This window comes from Alligator mississippiensis, chromosome 3 (assembly GCF_030867095.1).
Source record: "Alligator mississippiensis isolate rAllMis1 chromosome 3, rAllMis1, whole genome shotgun sequence".
Taxonomy (NCBI): domain Eukaryota; kingdom Metazoa; phylum Chordata; order Crocodylia; family Alligatoridae; genus Alligator; species Alligator mississippiensis.
Window position 1 is genome coordinate 34,634,600 of NC_081826.1, and position 18,808 is coordinate 34,653,407.

At 41.6% G+C, this 18,808-nt stretch overlaps 1 protein-coding gene across 2 annotated transcripts in view; it reads right to left on the minus strand.

Moving 5' to 3' along the window:
* Nucleotides 1–18,808, minus strand: part of ZFPM2 (zinc finger protein, FOG family member 2) — a 438,050-nt gene that overhangs the window by 312,159 nt on the left and 107,083 nt on the right. For both annotated transcript variants that reach the window (XM_059723815.1, XM_059723814.1), the window contains one exon: nt 4,570–4,671. In XM_059723815.1, the coding sequence (XP_059579798.1) occupies nt 4,570–4,671 (102 nt within the window). The remainder of the gene's footprint in view (nt 1–4,569; nt 4,672–18,808) is intronic.

Consider the following 18,808-nt stretch of genomic DNA (forward strand, 5'->3'; position numbering starts at 1 on the left):
AGAGATGGTTACAGGAAATCTATTCAGACAAGCTTTTCAAACCTCCTCTTATAATGGGTAAAGATGTGTACCCTGCATGTACAGTGTATACCAGAACCTCTCTAATCCACATTCCACCTAAATGGCACTGAAATTCATATAAAAATTGACTGGGTCTTTCCACCTTTTGGTATGAATTTAAAATCACATTAGCACTCTTATATTTTATTTTTACTTACAAATTCTGATATACTGTCCGGAGTAAATTGGAGTGACAGAACTATGAGCAAAATAAATGAACAGCTTATATTTTGAGATAGCATTAAAGCCCAGAAAAAAATGTTTCTCTTTTTTTTTGTTCTGTTGTTCCCCGATTTATAATATTCTATATTATACACTGGTTGATGTCAGCTAGGACTTGATCCAACTCCTAATGATGACAGCAGGAAAAATTCTACTCAGTAACTGAAAATAAGACTGGGGCCCAGAGGGAACTTGCACTTTTATGCATACCTGCATAAAAAGGGTATGTAAGACATGACCAAACAGAGCCATAAAAAAGACTTCACTTTTATTTTCCATGTCATGATATGTTTTTCCATGCCATGAAGATAAGCAGCAAGATTGGCAATAAGGATGAGCTAGTGGACTGCAGGTAGACAAGAGACCTGGATCTAAATCCTGCCTCAGTCACAAACTTCCTGTTTTATTTTGAACAAGTCACTTCAGACTGCCTTTTACTGAGTCCCTAATTGTAAAGTGAGGATTTTTCCCTACTCTACAGGGTATTTGTAGGATGCAAATCTGTTGATGATTTAGGAAAACAGGAACACAAGAACATACGACTGGAACAGTAGGCCACTGAGTCCCGCTCCCTGCATTGATATGCCATCATTTATCCAGAGTCCTAAAAATCACCTACTCCACACCTTACACATATTCCCAACTACAGAGCACTTGAAAAAACCTAAAACACACTATAACAGGGAGCAACAACACATAGTCCATGACCTAGATAATTGCCAACAAGGCCAAGAACTGATCACTGAGGCACTCTGTTAGCATGCTTAGTCTGCATCCAGATTAGAACTGGTAAAGATTTGAGATACTGCAGCATTATGAATAAACTTAAATATCCAGTGTTTGTTTGATAATGTCCCTGGAAGACAGCATGCTTCTTAATTCCAAGGCCTACTCAGAGTCTTCTATTAATTGCAAATATTTCAAATAATTTAGAGCAGGGGTGTCAACCATATGGCCTGCAGGACTGATCGCCATGAAGTCATTTTATCCAATTTGCTAGACTACCAGCTGTCCACCAGTCAAGGGATGGCTAGGGAGTATAGACTCCAGTAGAATTTGGGGCCCTCAGGCCCAATGGATATAGGGATTAGCAATAAGAGGGTGAGCAAGGGCTGACAGCCTCAGTCTCTCTGACTGCTTCATTTGTCATCTTTGCTCTGGCCATGCCTCCCCTTGGCCACTGGCCTTCACCACATGCCCCATGTTGGAAGTTGAACTGGAACTGCTGCTGCGGTGGCACAGGGCACATAGGGGTGACAGCTCTAGCTCCAGCTCTGGGCATGGACTGGGGCTGGAGCCACTGCTATGTGCCCCGAGTCAGACCCAGAGTTACTACTGCCACTGGATGCTCTACTACTGCCACGTGCTTTGCCACTGTTTTCTTGTCTCAGGCTGAATGTGTTATGCAAGGAGCCACATGGTCTGGATCTGCCCCTAGGCACAAGGTGAGTTGACACCTCTGATTTAGGGGAATCAAAGTTAAAAACACTGAGGTTACATAAACTTGCATATAAGCATGGTAGCTGTTGGTTGTATTCTTACGGTTAGTGAAAGTCAACCGTTCTTAAGAGCTCAAAGAGAAGCCTCAGCAAGGACTACTCATAGGGGGGAAAGGTTAATGTATATATTTTTTATGGTTTTCTTTTTAGAGGTATCTTTAAACGTCTGTAATTGAGTGCACACTTTCTAAATGTAAGACAGGATACTCACACACAGATCCAAAGTTTTTGTTTGGACCCACCCTATTTAGAAATAAACTACTAATAAACCTCTCTCAGGATCTGAATCTTCAGCAGATGCAGACTACAAAAAAACCGTAAGTATTACAACAAGTAGCCATATATTGTATAAACATAAACAAAAAGGGAAATAAATATTACTTAAATTAAATCTAGCTCAAAACAATATTTAATGGCTACACTGTAACCATTGATAGTCCCTGTCCAAACCCCAGCGGACAGCTGCTGTCATTGCAGAGAATACCATCACAACCGGTACTCTCAGCTGCCTGCATCACAGTAAAGATATGGAAAACTGAACATGTGGTGGAGTATGTAGCCCCTCTACCTCCAAAAGGTCAGTTCTGTAAAGAAAGAAAAAAAGGGCCACACAGGTGAAGTAGGTACAGACCTTTGTACTGGTTCTTCCTATTTGTACCAGTATGTATTCTTGAATAAACAAAAGACCTCATTCTCCACACTGTGAATGTTCCACACATTCCAAGCCTGTGAATTTCATGAGCACTAGATCAACAAAAAAAATGTACAAGGAAAAACTATTTGCTCTTCTCCTGTACTGCATGTTTGAAAAGATTCTATTGGTATTTGCTTTTTTTATATATTAACCAAAGGCTGAATTCAGAAATTAATTTTAAAAATTCATCTTTTTCCATGCTATAAAGATGTTTTTTCTTTTCAAAATACTAATATTTAAATCAACTAAAGCTCTGATTTTTTAAAAAAATTTAAAAATAAGAAAAAAATAAATCAGTGGTTATCAAGGCTCTTAAGGACAAAAGAGGAACTTCCATATATTCAGACATGATTTCTATTTTCATTCCTGCTCATTGCCTACCTTTATAGATTTAATTCAGGTACTATACACATCTTTTTATCCTTTAACATGCAGGACAATAATCATGAGACACCTATATAAGGATTTTCTCACAAGAAAGCATTTTGTCACTTGCAACCATCAAAAAAATCTCTTTGAAAATTCTGCACATTTCAAATTAGTTCATATATTAAAACAGTATAAGAAAATAAAAATTATACATTTACTTGAATGCTTATTTCACTAAGCATGAAACTGAAAAAACAAGAAATCACAAAACTCAAGATACTTAAATTGACATTTTATTTATAAGCCAAAGAAAATCCATGTATTAAAAGGAATATTTTTAATGCAAAAATGACAACCTTGAAAACTGCAAAGCAGCTAGGAGAGGCCATTCTCTTCTCTTAGAGGAGGTTTTTATGTTATTTTAAATGTACTATATAATAGATTTTAATACTAAATCTTGTTTTTACATAATACCACAGTGCTTTGTACAGAATATAAACATATTTATGTATATCATTAACAACATTTTAAATGACATCATAATAATCAGATATACTGTATCTTCATTTCTGTTTGCATTATATTTTCCAGCTGCTGGTTTCAGAAAATTACCACTGGAGTTCTTTTCCTCTTCATGCACAGCATACAGTAATTTGCAAAGTCAAGCAAGGATGAAAATGTGATTGAAATATAGGAATTTGTCTAATGAAAAGTGTTATTGCATTATAAATTATTGATAGAATGCTTTCAGAACTCTGTTCTTGGATGCTCTTTCTTTTAAAGAGAATATTCTATCAGAGGCACAGCTAGTCTAAGGATATGTTTGCTTTCAAATATGTTATCCCCTTGGCACTGCAAAAATATATTAAATATAATAATTTAAGAACAAATTCTGCACTCCCTCTTCATGAAAAAATGTCACTGTATTTAAAAGGATTGCATATGTGGGGATCATGGGATATAGCTCTGTTTTTATGTATCCCTAGAACTCAAACCAAGCATTACATATTTAAAACTAATGGCTATTTGGAAAGCAGCCTCATGCATGCCTCTGTAACTGCTACATCTATAGTTCAGCAACATTGCATTTGCAGTGTTTATACTGTTTATAACAGAAAATGTCACTCCAAATTTCTGCTTTAAAATGAAGCTTGTACAGTTTATTGATTACAATCTAAGAATTTCTCTCTTAACTCTGAAGTCAATGACCAGGGTATGTTAAATGATTTATATCAAATGGAAACTGATAAGAAAAGTCCTTGAAAACATCATTGGCTGCAACATCCATTTGTTAAGCGCAACATACTGTTAAGTGCAAGCTCAGAGTTTGAGACTAAATACAGGTGTTTGGTCCTCTGGCCACAGAAAACAGAGCAGAAAAGAGAAGCAATACCAGCCTTAGGCAATCATGGAACTGGGAGCCTCGTTCGCTCCAATCGTGCATTTAATCTTCAAAAGTCTGTAGAATAACAGTTTTTCTTTATTTCAAAATAAAAATATCATGAGAAACTTACTCTCTTTGATTTGCATGCAAGGGGGACATTCCTAAAAGAGTATCAGTGCTCATCCGTAGCTATCCCAAAATAGGCACCACACAAGCACAACAAAATTTGTCCATTAGCAAAACAATGCAACGCTGACTCAATGTAATGAGACATGAGAAAATAATATTGAAGTTTCTATGTTGCAACACTTTACTCTGGCCATTCATTTATTTTCTCCTACCTGGCCCATCCCAGTCATCTGTCTCCACAGCAAGTTGCCCTGGTTTCTCTGACCGTGCATCACCATCTGATTCCGCTGCCTCCTGGCTACCCTCTTCATCACCTGATGAAAGGAAACCAAGGAAACATATAAAATGTAAACCATTCTATAATGTCAGCTGAATCTCCACAATATAAGAAAAAGTTCCTGATGCGATAGAAAAATAATATGGCTTGAACTTGTAAACATCTGTGAATTTCAGCAGAGGCAAATAACTATTTAAACAGGGTCTAATTCTTCCTACCTCGCTAGTGGCCAAATCCTGGAAATCAATAAAGGCGCTCACAAAATGTATTCACTAATTTGGAGTGACACAGACTTTATCCCTTACCCAACCTGCTCTTCAAAGCAGGGTAGGCCCAGGAACACCAGTGCAAAATGAGGAGCAGCAGCCTAACCACTCCCCAACCAAAGCTCTGAAGTATCTCAAGGTTAAGTATTCACTTAAATGATTCCCTAAAATGGGACCTAATTATGGTTTAGGCATCATATGTTCTAATGTAGATCTCTACTTGGTGACATTCAGAAGGGTGCAAAATTTCCCTCCAAGCTTTTATTTACCCGTAGTCCCCAAATCATCTTGCATCAATCCTCAAGCACCACATATGTGATTTTTCTGATGTATTTTAGTCTTTCTATTTTTGGGAAGGATTTAAATGCCTGCCTAGATTCAGCAAGATAAAGATAACAACTAAATTTTGCATTTTATAATAAATTGTCTTAAACATATACCTAATATAAGTAGATATTGCCTGGAAAACTGCAAACACTGAGACAATGTTAACGTTTTTAAGGACGGTACCTGCAATATTAATTGATTACTGCATGTGAAATAAGCTCAAACTGAGATCTAGACAAAAAGCTGCAAACCAAGATACTTTGGAATTCAGAGTGAAAACAACCTGAGTGAATTTTATGGCACAGATGTTCACACAAAATACTCTGGCTGTAATAATGTGCCAAGTGACATGTGTTGGAGTGCTTATTCAAATGAACAGTTAACTGTTTTTATTGTATCTTAATGATATTAAATCCAAGGAAAGTTTGCATAGGAAGGCATTCTAAAGCACAGAAAATATCAAAGCTGAAGCACACAGATTGTCAGTTTAAGACATTTTTAAACTATGGTTTTGTATAAACTTGTGACGAATACAAAAATATTAGTCTTTTAAAACTAACTGCTGTAGTAATAAAACCCTGAAAATGAAATAGCCCTGTTGGTTTGCAGATGAGAAAAAAGGTGAAAAAAATGAAGCATTAATAGTAAGGAGTTATTTGTATTTTTCATTGTTTTCTTTTCTTATTAGCAACAGAGATAAAGACACATGATTACAAACTACAGGGCCAAATTCATATATGCCATCAGTGGAACTACACCAATTTTCATGAGTTGAGGCTGTGAGTCACCATTCTCAGTGACTTGATTATATGCTATACAACAGACCCAACGCTATTTTTCTTCAGCCTTATATGAGAACATACGTGCAGTAACACACTTATCCTTCTTTTTGTCCATGAAACAAAGCAGTCTATGAAGTAGCAACATGCACAGCCAGTGAAGAATTTATGCTTGATATCAACTCCAACCATTGTTCTAAATGTACTAAAATAGGGGTTTTCAACCTTTTTTAACTAGCATACCCCTTCTGGTGGCAGTGGCCAGATGCGGGGCAGGTTGGGGGGCTCACTTACAGTGGCTGTCACAACCACGCACTTCCCTGCACTCCTGCACCCCACTTTCCCACAGTTGGTCACACGTGCAGCTCCGCAGGCTGCTGATGGGCCTCACACCCAGCCAATCATGCACCGCGCATCAGCAGCCTGTGAAGCTGCATGTGCGACCAGCCATGGTAAAGTGATGCATGGCAGTGGTACAGGGTGGTGGGTGGCAACAGCAGCCACAATGTGCAAGCCCCCCACTACATTTGGCCAGCCAGGCAGCGCCTATGTGGTCCGCAAAGGTGCACTGCTGCCCTCACCTCCCCCGTCCCCCAGCCCTGCTCCTAGGAGGCAGTGGCATGGGGTAGTGGGTGGCAGCACAGGGTGGTGGGTAGCAGTGCTGCTGGCAGCCACTGTTTGCAAGCCCTCCTACCCCATGTTTGACCACAGAGGGGTGCTCCTGCTCTCCTCCCCCCCCCCCCGCTCCTGGGAGTGGGCACAGAAACACACTCCCCCCACCCCATCACCATTCAGGGCAGCGGCCTGGCGGCCAATCAAGAGAGCGAGCTAGCACAGCGGGTGGAGAGGTGCCATGTGTAGGGTACGCCCACCCGGGCATACCCCCTGTGACCTTTCTAAGTATCCCTAGGGGTATGCATACCCCTGGTTGACAAGCCCTGTACTAAAATACAAATACCTAATTGCACAGAAATTTAAAGCTCAAGGAGACCATTATGGAAGACAACTAACCTGACTTCCTTTATAACACATGCTATATAATGATATCTAGTAATTTCTGAATCAATTTCAAACACTCTAAATCAATCAGAAATTATCCATTAGATAACTTTAAAGACTTAAACAGTGAGGAATCCATCATATCTCTTGTAACCACCCTTGTTTCAGTGGTTAATTATTCGTATTAAAAAACTACCCTGTTTCCAGCTTAAATTTGTCTAGAGTTAACTGAACCTTGTTATGCTTCTGTCTGCTACACTAGACTCAAGAGCTGAGTAGTATTTGATACTTCTTCAGGGATAGGTTATCTGACTGCTGCCAAACCAAAGCTAGTTTGCTCCAAACCACTCTGGCTAAGTACAGATAGTCAAGAAGCCTGAGGCTGAATCAGTTCAGCCTTTGCAGGGTAGTCTAAACTCCAGAGATTAAACTGAGAATGAAGAGACATTCACTTTTGATTCAGGAAATGCAGTGCAGGCTAGAAGCCATGGGGCACTAGAGTACACATCCCAGCCTGCCAGCTACTGCCAAAGGGAAGGGACTGAAGCTCCAAGGTTTTTCCCCACTCCCTGCTCCAGCAGAGTGGGCATGGCCAGGCCCCAGTCCTGGACTAGCACCTGGAGGGTGGGGGTGGGTGGGAAAAAAGGTAGCAGCATTGAATTCATACAAGCTTGAACAAGAATAGTCCTTTCTCTGAAGTGACCGTGTATTAAACACAGCAATTTACAACCTTAAGCACACAACAAAGAACCAAAAGGCTTCGCCTAAGCTAAGATACAGCCCAGTAAAACACAGTGAGAACAGAAACAACTTAGTCTAACTTGAAATGGAATGTAATAAACCAAAAAAACAAGAGACAGCCTTGCATATGTCTTATGTAATCCTGAGGTATTGAGCCTGGTATTCAAAAAGTCCTTCTTGGAGAATGCACAGGTGTGGAGGTGCTGGAGTGGAGATCCCACAGGCCTCATCTCTACTTGGGACTTTTACAGGGGCACTTGAGCCCCCTTCTCCCCCTTGGGTGCCTTGATATTAGTATGCTTGTCACCTATATCACCTTTGGCAGCACTCTCATGCATTCAGTGTCTTTTGTCTCTTCTTAGGTATTCGAGTCTCCCACCTTTTCCAGGTTCTGCTGTATAACGTAAATGTAGCTCTTTGCTTTCTTTGGCCACACCAGCCCAAGCAGTCTGGCACCCTCTCCTGTTCCCATAGCTCTGTCTCCAGCACATACACGTGATGATTGTGCCAGGTGTTTCCCAACACCTCCCGGTCTGGTCCTGCAGGGCTTGGCCTTATGCTTACAGGCGGCAGGGAAACAGTCCCTCCACTCCTGGTTCCCCAAAGTCTTCCCCCTCCCCCAGGGCCTGGGGGAGCTGAGGGGAATTAAGCCCCTGTCCTCTCCCCTTATCACCTGCTTGCTTGCCTCAGTCTCTGCCAGACGTGGAAGGGGGTGGAGTCTGCTGGTCTCCTGTCAACCCCCTATCTACTGGCAGTTCCTCTTAGGCTCTTTGCCTCACCCACCCCTGCCACCCTGAGCCCTGCCTCTAGCCCCCCGCCCCCTCTGCCCCAGCATCAAATTGCCTGGCAGGGGCTGTCCCCCACCCCCATGCAGACCCAGCTGCAGCCCCCAACCAAGTTTCCCACCCTCACCCCCTTCTCAGCCAGCCCTCATTGCTCTGGCTAGGGAGCAGAAGGGTGGGGTCAACCCTGCTCTCTAGAGCAGACAGCACAGCCCAGTCCAGCCCAAGGCTGCAAAGCATCCTGGGATGTGGGGGGACTGTGATTTAACTTGAACCAGGAAGGGGTCTTGGACAGAAGTTTCATAAACTGGTTTGACCTAAACCATTAAATCTGATACTACATTCAACCAGATTTATCTTAAACCAATTTCGGCCATTTTGAAACTGGTTTATGTGCACTGTGCTTATGTTCTGTTACAGGTTTAAACCCATTTCTGATCACTTAAACCAGTTTGTGTGTAACTTCTGTCTCTGGCCTCTAAGGTACTTATCATTGTGGATTGTTTTGAGACTGAATTTCACTTTTCTAATTCAAGATTTGTGTTCATGTTACCTTTCTCTCTGAAAACTTTTGTCTGCAAACATTTTTTATGAAAGAAAACATGGGTGTTTTTCCAAGTCTCCAAAAAATATGGTGTGGTATTGAACTGTGTGGTCTCAAATGGAAGAGAAGCAACATGTGTGCACACCACCCTCCTCCCCTCCCACCCCTTTTTCATTCATCCCCAAAAATGAAAGTTTTGTCAGGTTACAGCATATAAAAATACACATCATAAGCATTTCCTAAGAATGGAAATTCTTAAGCAAATTTAACGAAGAAGTCAACACTAGGGCTTTAGCTATAATTAACAAGAGCCTGGTGTTCCTTTTACTTATCCCCAATTTTATCCACTCAGAGATCCTCTGACTTCACTGCAGTTACTCCTTATTCACATTATACAGGTAAAGGCATTTTTTTTTCCTTTGTTGCTTTATAATTTTGATTTAAGCATGCTCTTAATTTAAACGCTTCTAGTAAACATTTGGGCCCCCTCTACACATTACAGGTATTGTGGAATTAACTGGTTAACTGTACAATTACCTGGAGACCAGCTACATGTGCAAAGTAGCTATCAGGCAATAAAAAGATCCAACTAGCTATAAAATTAAACCTTGAAAATGTGTACTCACTTTAGAGTTGGTTGCTACTGAGCTTTAATTTTCACAAGTAGTAGGGTCATCAATAAATCACAAAGCCCTAGGGATTGTGGCAGCCATAGTCTCCAGGATCCAGGGGGGGTCACGCATACCTGGACCCTGGGGATCATGGCTGTCATGATCCCTAGGGCTCACGGGTACATGAAACCCCCAGACTCTGGGGATCATAGCTGCCATGATCCCTAGGGCTCTGGGGTGCAGGGAAACCCCTGGGGCTGGAAGATAACTATAGCGATGATCCCCGCCACCCAGGGGATACAGGAAACCCCTGAGCTGGAACATCATGGTGATCCTCCAGCCCCAGGAGTTTCCAACACTGCCAGGGCAGGGTGGGGTGGGGGGGGGAAATCACCCCTGCAGTGATCCTCTGACCTTAGACATTTCCCCACATTCCCAGGGCAGAGGGGACTCCCTCTGTGGTAATCCTCCAGCCCCAGGCATTTCCAGAGTTCCCAGGGCAGGGAGATGGTTACAGAGGGCATCCTCCAGCCAGGGGGGGAATGCCTCCCGCAGCTGGAAGCCCCTCAGTTGGGGTGTATGGGGTTCTCAGCCATGGGAGCCTGTTTCTTGCCACTGCTGGGGGGAGCTCAGGATCAAGCTGTACCAGTAGAATAAACCGGGCAAGACACGGATCCCAATGTATCTCTCCTTTACAGACAAAAATTTAAAGTGATAGTGAAAGGTTGTTTCTAAGTATGGGATAAATTCCTGTTTTTCTCTAAAAGCAACTGAACAACCAATACAGAATGTCATACAGGTCATTTTCTTTTTTTCCCCCTCTGAATTTCCAGTTTAGTTTTTATGAAGTTCCTCCTCACATGGTTTTGAAAGTAAGTCTTTGAATTTGTACTACAGTAAAATAGAACTACAGACACTGGATTCTTCCAAAGGTGAAGTCTTCTCCTCCTTCCTCCCATGAAGGTGATGGTTTACAAACGAGCTGTGTGCATATACAGCTACACCAAACAACTGTGCTGGACCACTAAGGTGGCTCTGGCTGCTTTCTACTAGTGTGCTTTTACCTCGAAGGACACTATGTTGATCAGCTGCATTTGATCTTCAGTTGAATAGAGAAGTGGAGACTTCAATGTAAAAGTTCCAACAAACAGCTGAACAGCTCAGCTCATCCTTAATTTGACAGCTTGTTGCAAACTATCCATATAACTTTATTCTACTGCCCTAGTGTTGGGAAGGGAATAATCTGTTAGAGGGGTATGAGCTGAAGGACAAAAAGAGGACAAAGATAATGTTGGAATATATGGGTTGTAGTGTACAGCAACTGTGGAAATGGTAAGATATACACTTGAGGAAGGGATAAGTAGAAGATATGTACTATCATATGGTTAATATTTTCATTTCCTTGCGCTGACGGACTCAGGTCAAGGTACGCATGTAGGAATCTTAGCTATTTAACAGCAAAGACTTCTGTTTGTTCATACATACAAACTGTAGCCATTTTTTATTAAGAAATAATTAATAAAACATATTAATAAATAATTAATAAAACATATTAATTTCTTATGTATGTTAAGCAGAGCCTTGGTATTTTGCTTTTTCAAAGCAATATGTTAGCATTTATTTAAGTGTGCAAGATGAGCAAATACATTAGAAATTTTGCATCATTCTCTTCTCTTCCTGTATTCTAAAGCCCTGCTATCTGGAGAAACCACTGAAGTTCATAAGATTTGCAAGAGAAATATCTCCAATACAATCAATTTATAACATCCATTAAAAACAGGTGGATTACAGATGGTGCTGCAGAGGCCAAGGCTCAAATCTTATTCCACTTTTATGCCCCTCTCACAACTAGTGGGAAATGCAGGCACCTTTCCTCATGAACCTTAAATCATCCAGAGAAATGCACAGCTCCTCTCTTCTCTCAAAGACCAGCCTAGCGCACCTACAGGAATCAACTGAACCTGCCCCCGTCTTTACTGAGCCTAATACACCCAAGGAAGTATGTAGATGTTTCCTATTTTTTCAATGGCAAATCCTTACATGCCTTCTGAGGGAGATGTAAATAATTGAGATGGCCTACATTTATGCCCAACAGCCTAGTAATTAGAACACTTGTAGAAGGCATGTCCCAATTTGAATGAATATCTTTCATTTCTCCCTAAGCATGAGGCCATGAGATAGGCAGGGTCACGAGCATGCTCTGCTCCTTCTCTTGAAGCTGGTCCACAGGGTAATAAGGCCAGAAAGAACTCATGCAGGAGACTGTATAAGTAAGGAGGGCATTCTTGTGGAAAAGGGGAATCCCTAGGTTCTGGCCTCACCCCAATCCCTTCTATTCATTTTACCCAAAGTAGTAGGACTGGAATGTTGTTTTAGCCACAAAGATCCAGGAAACATGCAAGAAGCAAGATTATTAATTAATGTCTTTTACTGACACAACTGTATACCTGGGACAGATGTTAGACAAGATTCCAGACACAAAATGCCTGAAAGTGACCAGAAGAAGGACATTTTGTGCCAAAAAACTTGTCATCACCAAAAAACCTTGTTTCTTTTATCCAGTGAATACCTAATTCAAAATACACATATGGCATTTGGAGCAGGGGCCAGAACTCAGAACTCTTCTCAGTTGGCCAAACAGCTATGTTCAAAAGGCAAACTGGAAATCTGCAGAGAATCTATGTACCCAATTGTGGTTGCACATGATGGAACACGATCATATTTAGTGTAAGTAAACGGCTCCTGGAGGCCGAACAAGATTGGATCCCAATGGTGTATGGAGACAATGGAAATTTAATATAAAAACTGATATGGGACCCTCAAATTTTCTTTGTTCACATTTTATCCTCTGCATTAATACTAACCCTCTTTGTATTAAATGTAATGTAAACCAATTTGGTTTAATTTCAAACAATTTCATTGACTCTTAAGTACTCTGGCTTCATTTTTGTGTTCTTTATTCTTCTTTTATCCACTGAATATTTCTCACTTTTATTTTTCTTTTGCACTTATTTTATTATTGATTCTAATTCTAATCAATTTATTGGTAAATACGTTCCAGCTTAAGTTCAAATCATTTCTCTCTCCGATTTCTCTCTCTTTTAATGTTCTTTTTTAAGGCTTATATTTACGTTGCTACTTTTCTCCTTTCCTTTCCTAACCCAATCAGTTGCTTTTTAGTACTCCTTATTTCTCCTCATTGTTGTCTAAAGAAACACAGAAGCACTTATTTTGTTTCATTAAGTGATTTGTTACTACTGCTGATTGCTGTGCCATTTGTTTAGGTTCATAGAAAAATGCCATTTCTTCTTTATTTAAAAATATGGTATTATTAGCCAGCAATAGATAACAGAAGTAGGTGAAAGAAAAACTGCTTTAAGAATCTATGTCTTTGTGGAAAAAAAATTATCAAAAGGTTCACTGCCAATAGTAATTTTTGTCTCAAACCTTGTATTTGAATTTTTCCAGTATTTCGGTAATTTCTCGGCTTTTCAGGTAGAAAAAAACTGCACTTCATGTGTAGGTGTTGGACGTTCCAAAGGACTAATTTAATTAAAAGGCAAAATAAAACAAAAGAGAACAATTGCAAATACCATAATTTGAAATTAACAAAATTATGGTCTAGAAATTGGTTTTCAATAGCAAGATGCGTTTGGAGAAGTTGGTTTGTTTTTTTTTCCTTTTAAGAAAATTTAAAGGTTTTTCACAGTTTATATTATTCACAATAAAATGGTAATTCAACAGGAAGAAAATGAAGGTACTATACCATTATATAGTTCAACATGATACAGGTAGTCAGGTCAAGAAAAGTGTGAAATAAATACACTATTTGAAATTCTGAAGCCAGATTTTGCAACGCCTAGCAAAGCTTGTGTGGCAGTGCGCTGGTTGTACCTGCCACTTTAAGACCATCAGGCAGGCTATGCAGCAGTTGGCAGGTGGTTTCAGGCCCAGGTAGGTAGTCACCTGATTGCAGAGGGCTGCCTGACTGGAGGAGGGCTAGGCATGAAGAATATAAGCTTAGACCCTGGGAACAGGGCCAGCAGTTACATCTGGGGGGCTGGAGGAGTAACATTGTACAGCCTGAAGACTATAGCTCCTGTAACACCCAGATGTTTAGGGTAGAGGATGGAGGAAGTTTCCTTTTGGTCCTGGGTAACACTCAAAACTGTACCTTGCCGGAGCTGGATGGTGGGCTGGGACTGTCAGTGGCAGGGAAACCACCAGGAAATGCCACACTTGCGCCACTCCAGTGAAAGGCAAGGATGGGGCACCAGAAAGCCTCAGCCTCCACTGCCTTGTGGGTTATCCCATACAAAGGAAAGGCTAGGGGACCATACCCCAGCAGAAAAGCAATATTGGGCCAAGGTCCACCAGGAGGAACCTGAGGCCTGAGGGGCAAATAGCCCAGTGAGGGGCCAAAGCCCAATGTGGGGCCTGAAGCCCACACAGAGTGAGTGAAGCGTGCCCAGTGAGGGGTTGGAGAATGAAGTGTGGTCCAGTGAGGGACCAAGGGGCCAGGACCCACTGAGTGGAGCCTGAATGGGCCAGAGGCAGACTCCAGCCCACTGAGGGGCTGGGCAAGTAGCACTAAGAATAGGATGCCATCTGTGAGGCACGGGACATGGTGTAGGGATGGCTCAGAGCCATGGCACTGGCCGAGAATACCACAGCCACAAATTAGAGCAGCCTCCCACATTATATACTCATCTATATCAAGGTGTGGCAGGCGACTGCAGGGGTAGACTGCCCTAAAACAGGGCAGGGGGGCATCTATTTTTTCAGGTGCCCGGGGGATCCCCTCCACTTTGTTACAGCTTGCAAAAAAGGCAAATGATTAGTTTTCTAAACAAATGGTATATATTTGTCTGCATATTAAATATTTTACATAAAATAAAAGTTCACCAAATTTTATTAAACTGATTTTTACTACAAGTAGTTGTGGTATTTGAAAGCAGTCACACAGGCAGGTAGTTATTTTCAGCCCTGCTGTTTTAATCCATGTTGTTCCTATCAATATTAGCCTCTTATAAGAATTCTCATACAATGTAACTATTGAACTTTCTTGACTAGGAATGTTACAGTGACTGTTAGTCACTCTATAATGTATTTTGCAATCAGCTAAATCAACAAAGTATTTTTAACAATGAACAGTTCAGAACTGACAGATCTACTTTCTTGTTCACAACTGCTTATCGCAGCATAGATATCATATATGTTTTCCAGGTGCTTCCTATAGTTAGGATACCTTCACAGAAGCCGCTTGTGAAAGATAAGGTCATAAAAGAGATGAAAAATGTGTGAGCTTCATACACTCATGGTTTTATCATCACACAAGATAGCTTTGGGTAAAGGACTATACCAGTCACAAACAGCAGACAGCAGCATACCAGAGTGAGAGAACATTAAAAGTTTGAAATTCAGTTTGTGTTCTTTTTCCTAGAAGCATAAACATAAACCTAAACTGTTAACATCCTAAAACACTCATTCAGAATGAAACACTGCTTCTCAATTAAAATACATCAATTTAGAAACAACTGCTATAAAGCCTAATAGCATTCTGTACCACTGAGAAAGAAAGATGGATTTGATTCTAGGAACTATCACTTCTTCTAGTAGATTCCACTTCAACAAGATGTATAACCATTTACATAACTTGAAGAATTCTACTGAAGTTCAGGCATAAACCTGGCCAAATGTCTTACTGAACTGGCATTTTAGTAGATCTTCAGATACAACAGATCAGCATATCGATAGTTTCATTTATTATTTGTATTACCAAAGGACTCAGGCACCCGTGGCAATAATACACAGATCTGGCTCTGGGAACCAAATGGAAGCCACATACTCAGTGAAAGGGTCTTACACTCCAGAGATCCTCTGAGATTGGACTACAGAGGTAGCACTGAAAAAACTCTGAAGGAAACAGTACTTTAACTGGATTTTAAAACAGCCTTGTCGCTAAACTTTGACAGCATTTAGATATCCCACATGAACTACAGATCTCATCTAACTTGGAAAAATTGCCATCTTTGTATTCTCTGCACGCTTTTAAAACAAACAAACAAGAGGAAATCCTCTAATGCTGATGGCCATTCAAACTGCCAGTACATACCAACATACTGTTTGATTATGCCTAATACATTTGTAAAATGCCAAAACTCCAATTTAAGATTAATCATGTTTTTGTAGAAGAACATTAATTTTCATAATAAAGACATTAAAATTGGAAGGAATGTTTTTGTACATTTTTATATTTTGCACCTGGTTTAGGTATTTAAGACTAAAGGGGCTATGATGCTATGCTAAATAATTCATTCTTGCAAGAAGCCAAAAAACAGGTAAGGTTTTCCAGTGAAATGGTCATGAAAGTACAGTGTTTGAATAATGGAGATTTTACAACAATCAGCTCAGGTTTTTTTTACATCACTTAAACCGATGTACATCAGAAGCAACTCCGCTGAAGTCCACTGAAGTAAATGGAGTAACGCCAATTGTACAATTAATAGCAATATAAGTAAAATCTGTCCTTCAATCCAGAATACAGTTACTTGCCTTACTTGCTAAATGCATATGAAACAGCCCAACTCTTCAACACAAGTCAATCCACTGAATTCTATTATAACTTTTACCAGTCAAGCGTAGATCTAGATTTTCAAAAAGGGAGATGTGAGAAATGAGACTGGCATTGCAGAGATGGCTGCAGCCATGCAGTATTTCCCATGGACTTTGAGTCCCCAAAGCAGATGCGATTCCCCCACCCACCCAGCCCTGCTCTAGGCACCCCCTCCCCACAATGCTCAGTGGCACCTCCCTCCCATTTCCCCCTCCCCCTCTCCAGCAGGGCTTGCTTCTGCAAGTCAGAAGCAGGGACCTGCCCACCACCACCACTGTCCCCACCTAACCTTGGGGCAGGGGAAACCCCAGAGCCACACCTGCCTTGCTCCAGCTTGCAGGCTGCACAAAAGAGCTGCATGGGGTGTTGAGCTCAGCTGGAGATGGTAGCAGCAAATGGGTCCCTCTTTCCAGCCCCTGCTCCCTACCTGGTCTCTCCATATGTCCCCTTTGGTGGGGAGCAGGGACTGAAAAACAGAGGAGCCATCCACTGCCATTCTGCATAGCTGCTCCCCACAGCTGAGCCCCTGGCTGAAAGGAAGCGTGAGGGAGAGGACGGGGAGTCCATGTAGCTGTTCCTGGCAGCCCTCAGCTGGAGCAGGGGACTAGCAGCTGGGGCTTCCCCTGCCCCCCAGTCAGCTGGCAACAGCAGCAGCAGAGGGTACAAGATTTCAAATGTGATTTTATTTGGAGTCAGATGCTGGGTGGTTTTGCAGATCCCATTAGATGCCTATTTAGATGCATCCCGTTAGATGCATCTTTAGCAGCCAATATTCTTACAAATCTGGATACTAATCAAGTGTTAAACATTTACACATAGATGCAGGTTTGGACAAATGTACACATTGGAGAGTTAACAGGAGATACTGCTCTGCAGCAGATGTCTGTGTGCCAGTTCTTAGTTCAAGGTAGGTGAAAAACAAACTGGAGGAACTTAGCCCTCCTTTAAATCAGAACAAAACTCCACTGGTTGTATGGGAACATTTACTGAAGGGCATCTGATGTGGTAAATCCCACCCCCAGTTAACCACGGTACTTTATTCATTTAACCATATCCTAACTTCAAGTCAGTGGGACCACTTGAACACTGAGCAGCAGAGGTGTAACTAGCAGGGATTGCTCTCTCCCATGCACGTTGCCCTCAGTATGCTTATTACAGTGGCTGGTCACTAGGGGGCATAGAAGTCAGTCTGCATTGAGGAAACAGGTCCCCTGGGATGACACTGACCAGGGACGTAGATGCATTACACTTTGCATGTAGTAACTCTCCCATGTGGTAAAGGTACCACACACTTTTCACTTTACCCTGAATTCAAGTGATTTAGTAGAGTTTTGCATCTTTTGCCCATTCCATTTTTTATTAATTAATAAACATACTATGGGTGAGGATATGTGATAAATCAAGCAAGTAGTAGATGAGCACCGGCAGTTCCAAAACAAGAGGAAATAATAAGACAATACAAATTATCTATAGGCAGTGATCTCAGCATAATAGCTGTCTGTCATCCAGAAATTCAGTGGATGTACAGCCCAAAAGTGAAAGATTAAAAGAGACTACCCATGTCTTTCCCCTTTGCTGATTTGGTTCTCCAAAGAACAGAACTTATTCAGGAAGACAGGCTCTCATAGTTTAAGAAGCAACAGTTTTAGTTGCTTACTGAGATTCTACCTGACCCAAACAGGCTAGCTACAGAGGAGCTTGCTAGGGAAGGCCTGCTTGGAAAGAGAGGCATGAAATGAGATGCACCACATTAGAAGACCCAGAGGCATGGCTGGAGGATATTGCAATACCACAGCCACTGCCACTTCCAGTTCCTCCTCTGCTTCCACCCGTGAGGTATCTGTCCAGGCAGGACCACACACTATTGAGGCTTCCACCCAGGTCGTGGTTTGGTGCTTTGATAACTGCGGCTTGCAGATTCCTTCCAGTGTCAGCCAGGTGAGGGACTGCCTGTAATATAAGCAGTGCTTTCTGGTGGCATCCCTTAGGGAGAAGACAAGAGAGCTATAAAAGGATGTAGCAAGGGTATGAACCATCCTCCACCATCAGGATTTCATCTTTTCCATGCTGGAGAAAAACTCTAGGACTGTGGAGGAAGAAATGCCAAAGGTGGTGCTAGAAAAGGAAGAAGGCATGGACTCCCAGGAAGATGGAAGCTTGTATCTTCTGGCAGCAAAAAGTAGTAGTGATCTCCACATGCAGTGGTTTGCCTGGAGAACAGACATGGAGTGCTAGCAACAGAGGAGAAGAAGAGCATTCCATTGGTGGAAGAGGCCAAACCAGCCATCCCCAAGGTAGAGAGGATCGAGACCACTGCCATAAAGAGGAATTGATGGGTGGTGGTGGTTGGATACTTCCTTCTGTGGGGGACAGAGGGGTCCATCTGCCAGCCTGATCTGTTGTCCCAAGAGGTCTGCTGCTTCTCTGGCACCCAGATCCGAGATGTCACGGAAGGATTACTGAAACTCATCTAACCCTATGACTACTATCCCATGCTGCTCATCCATGT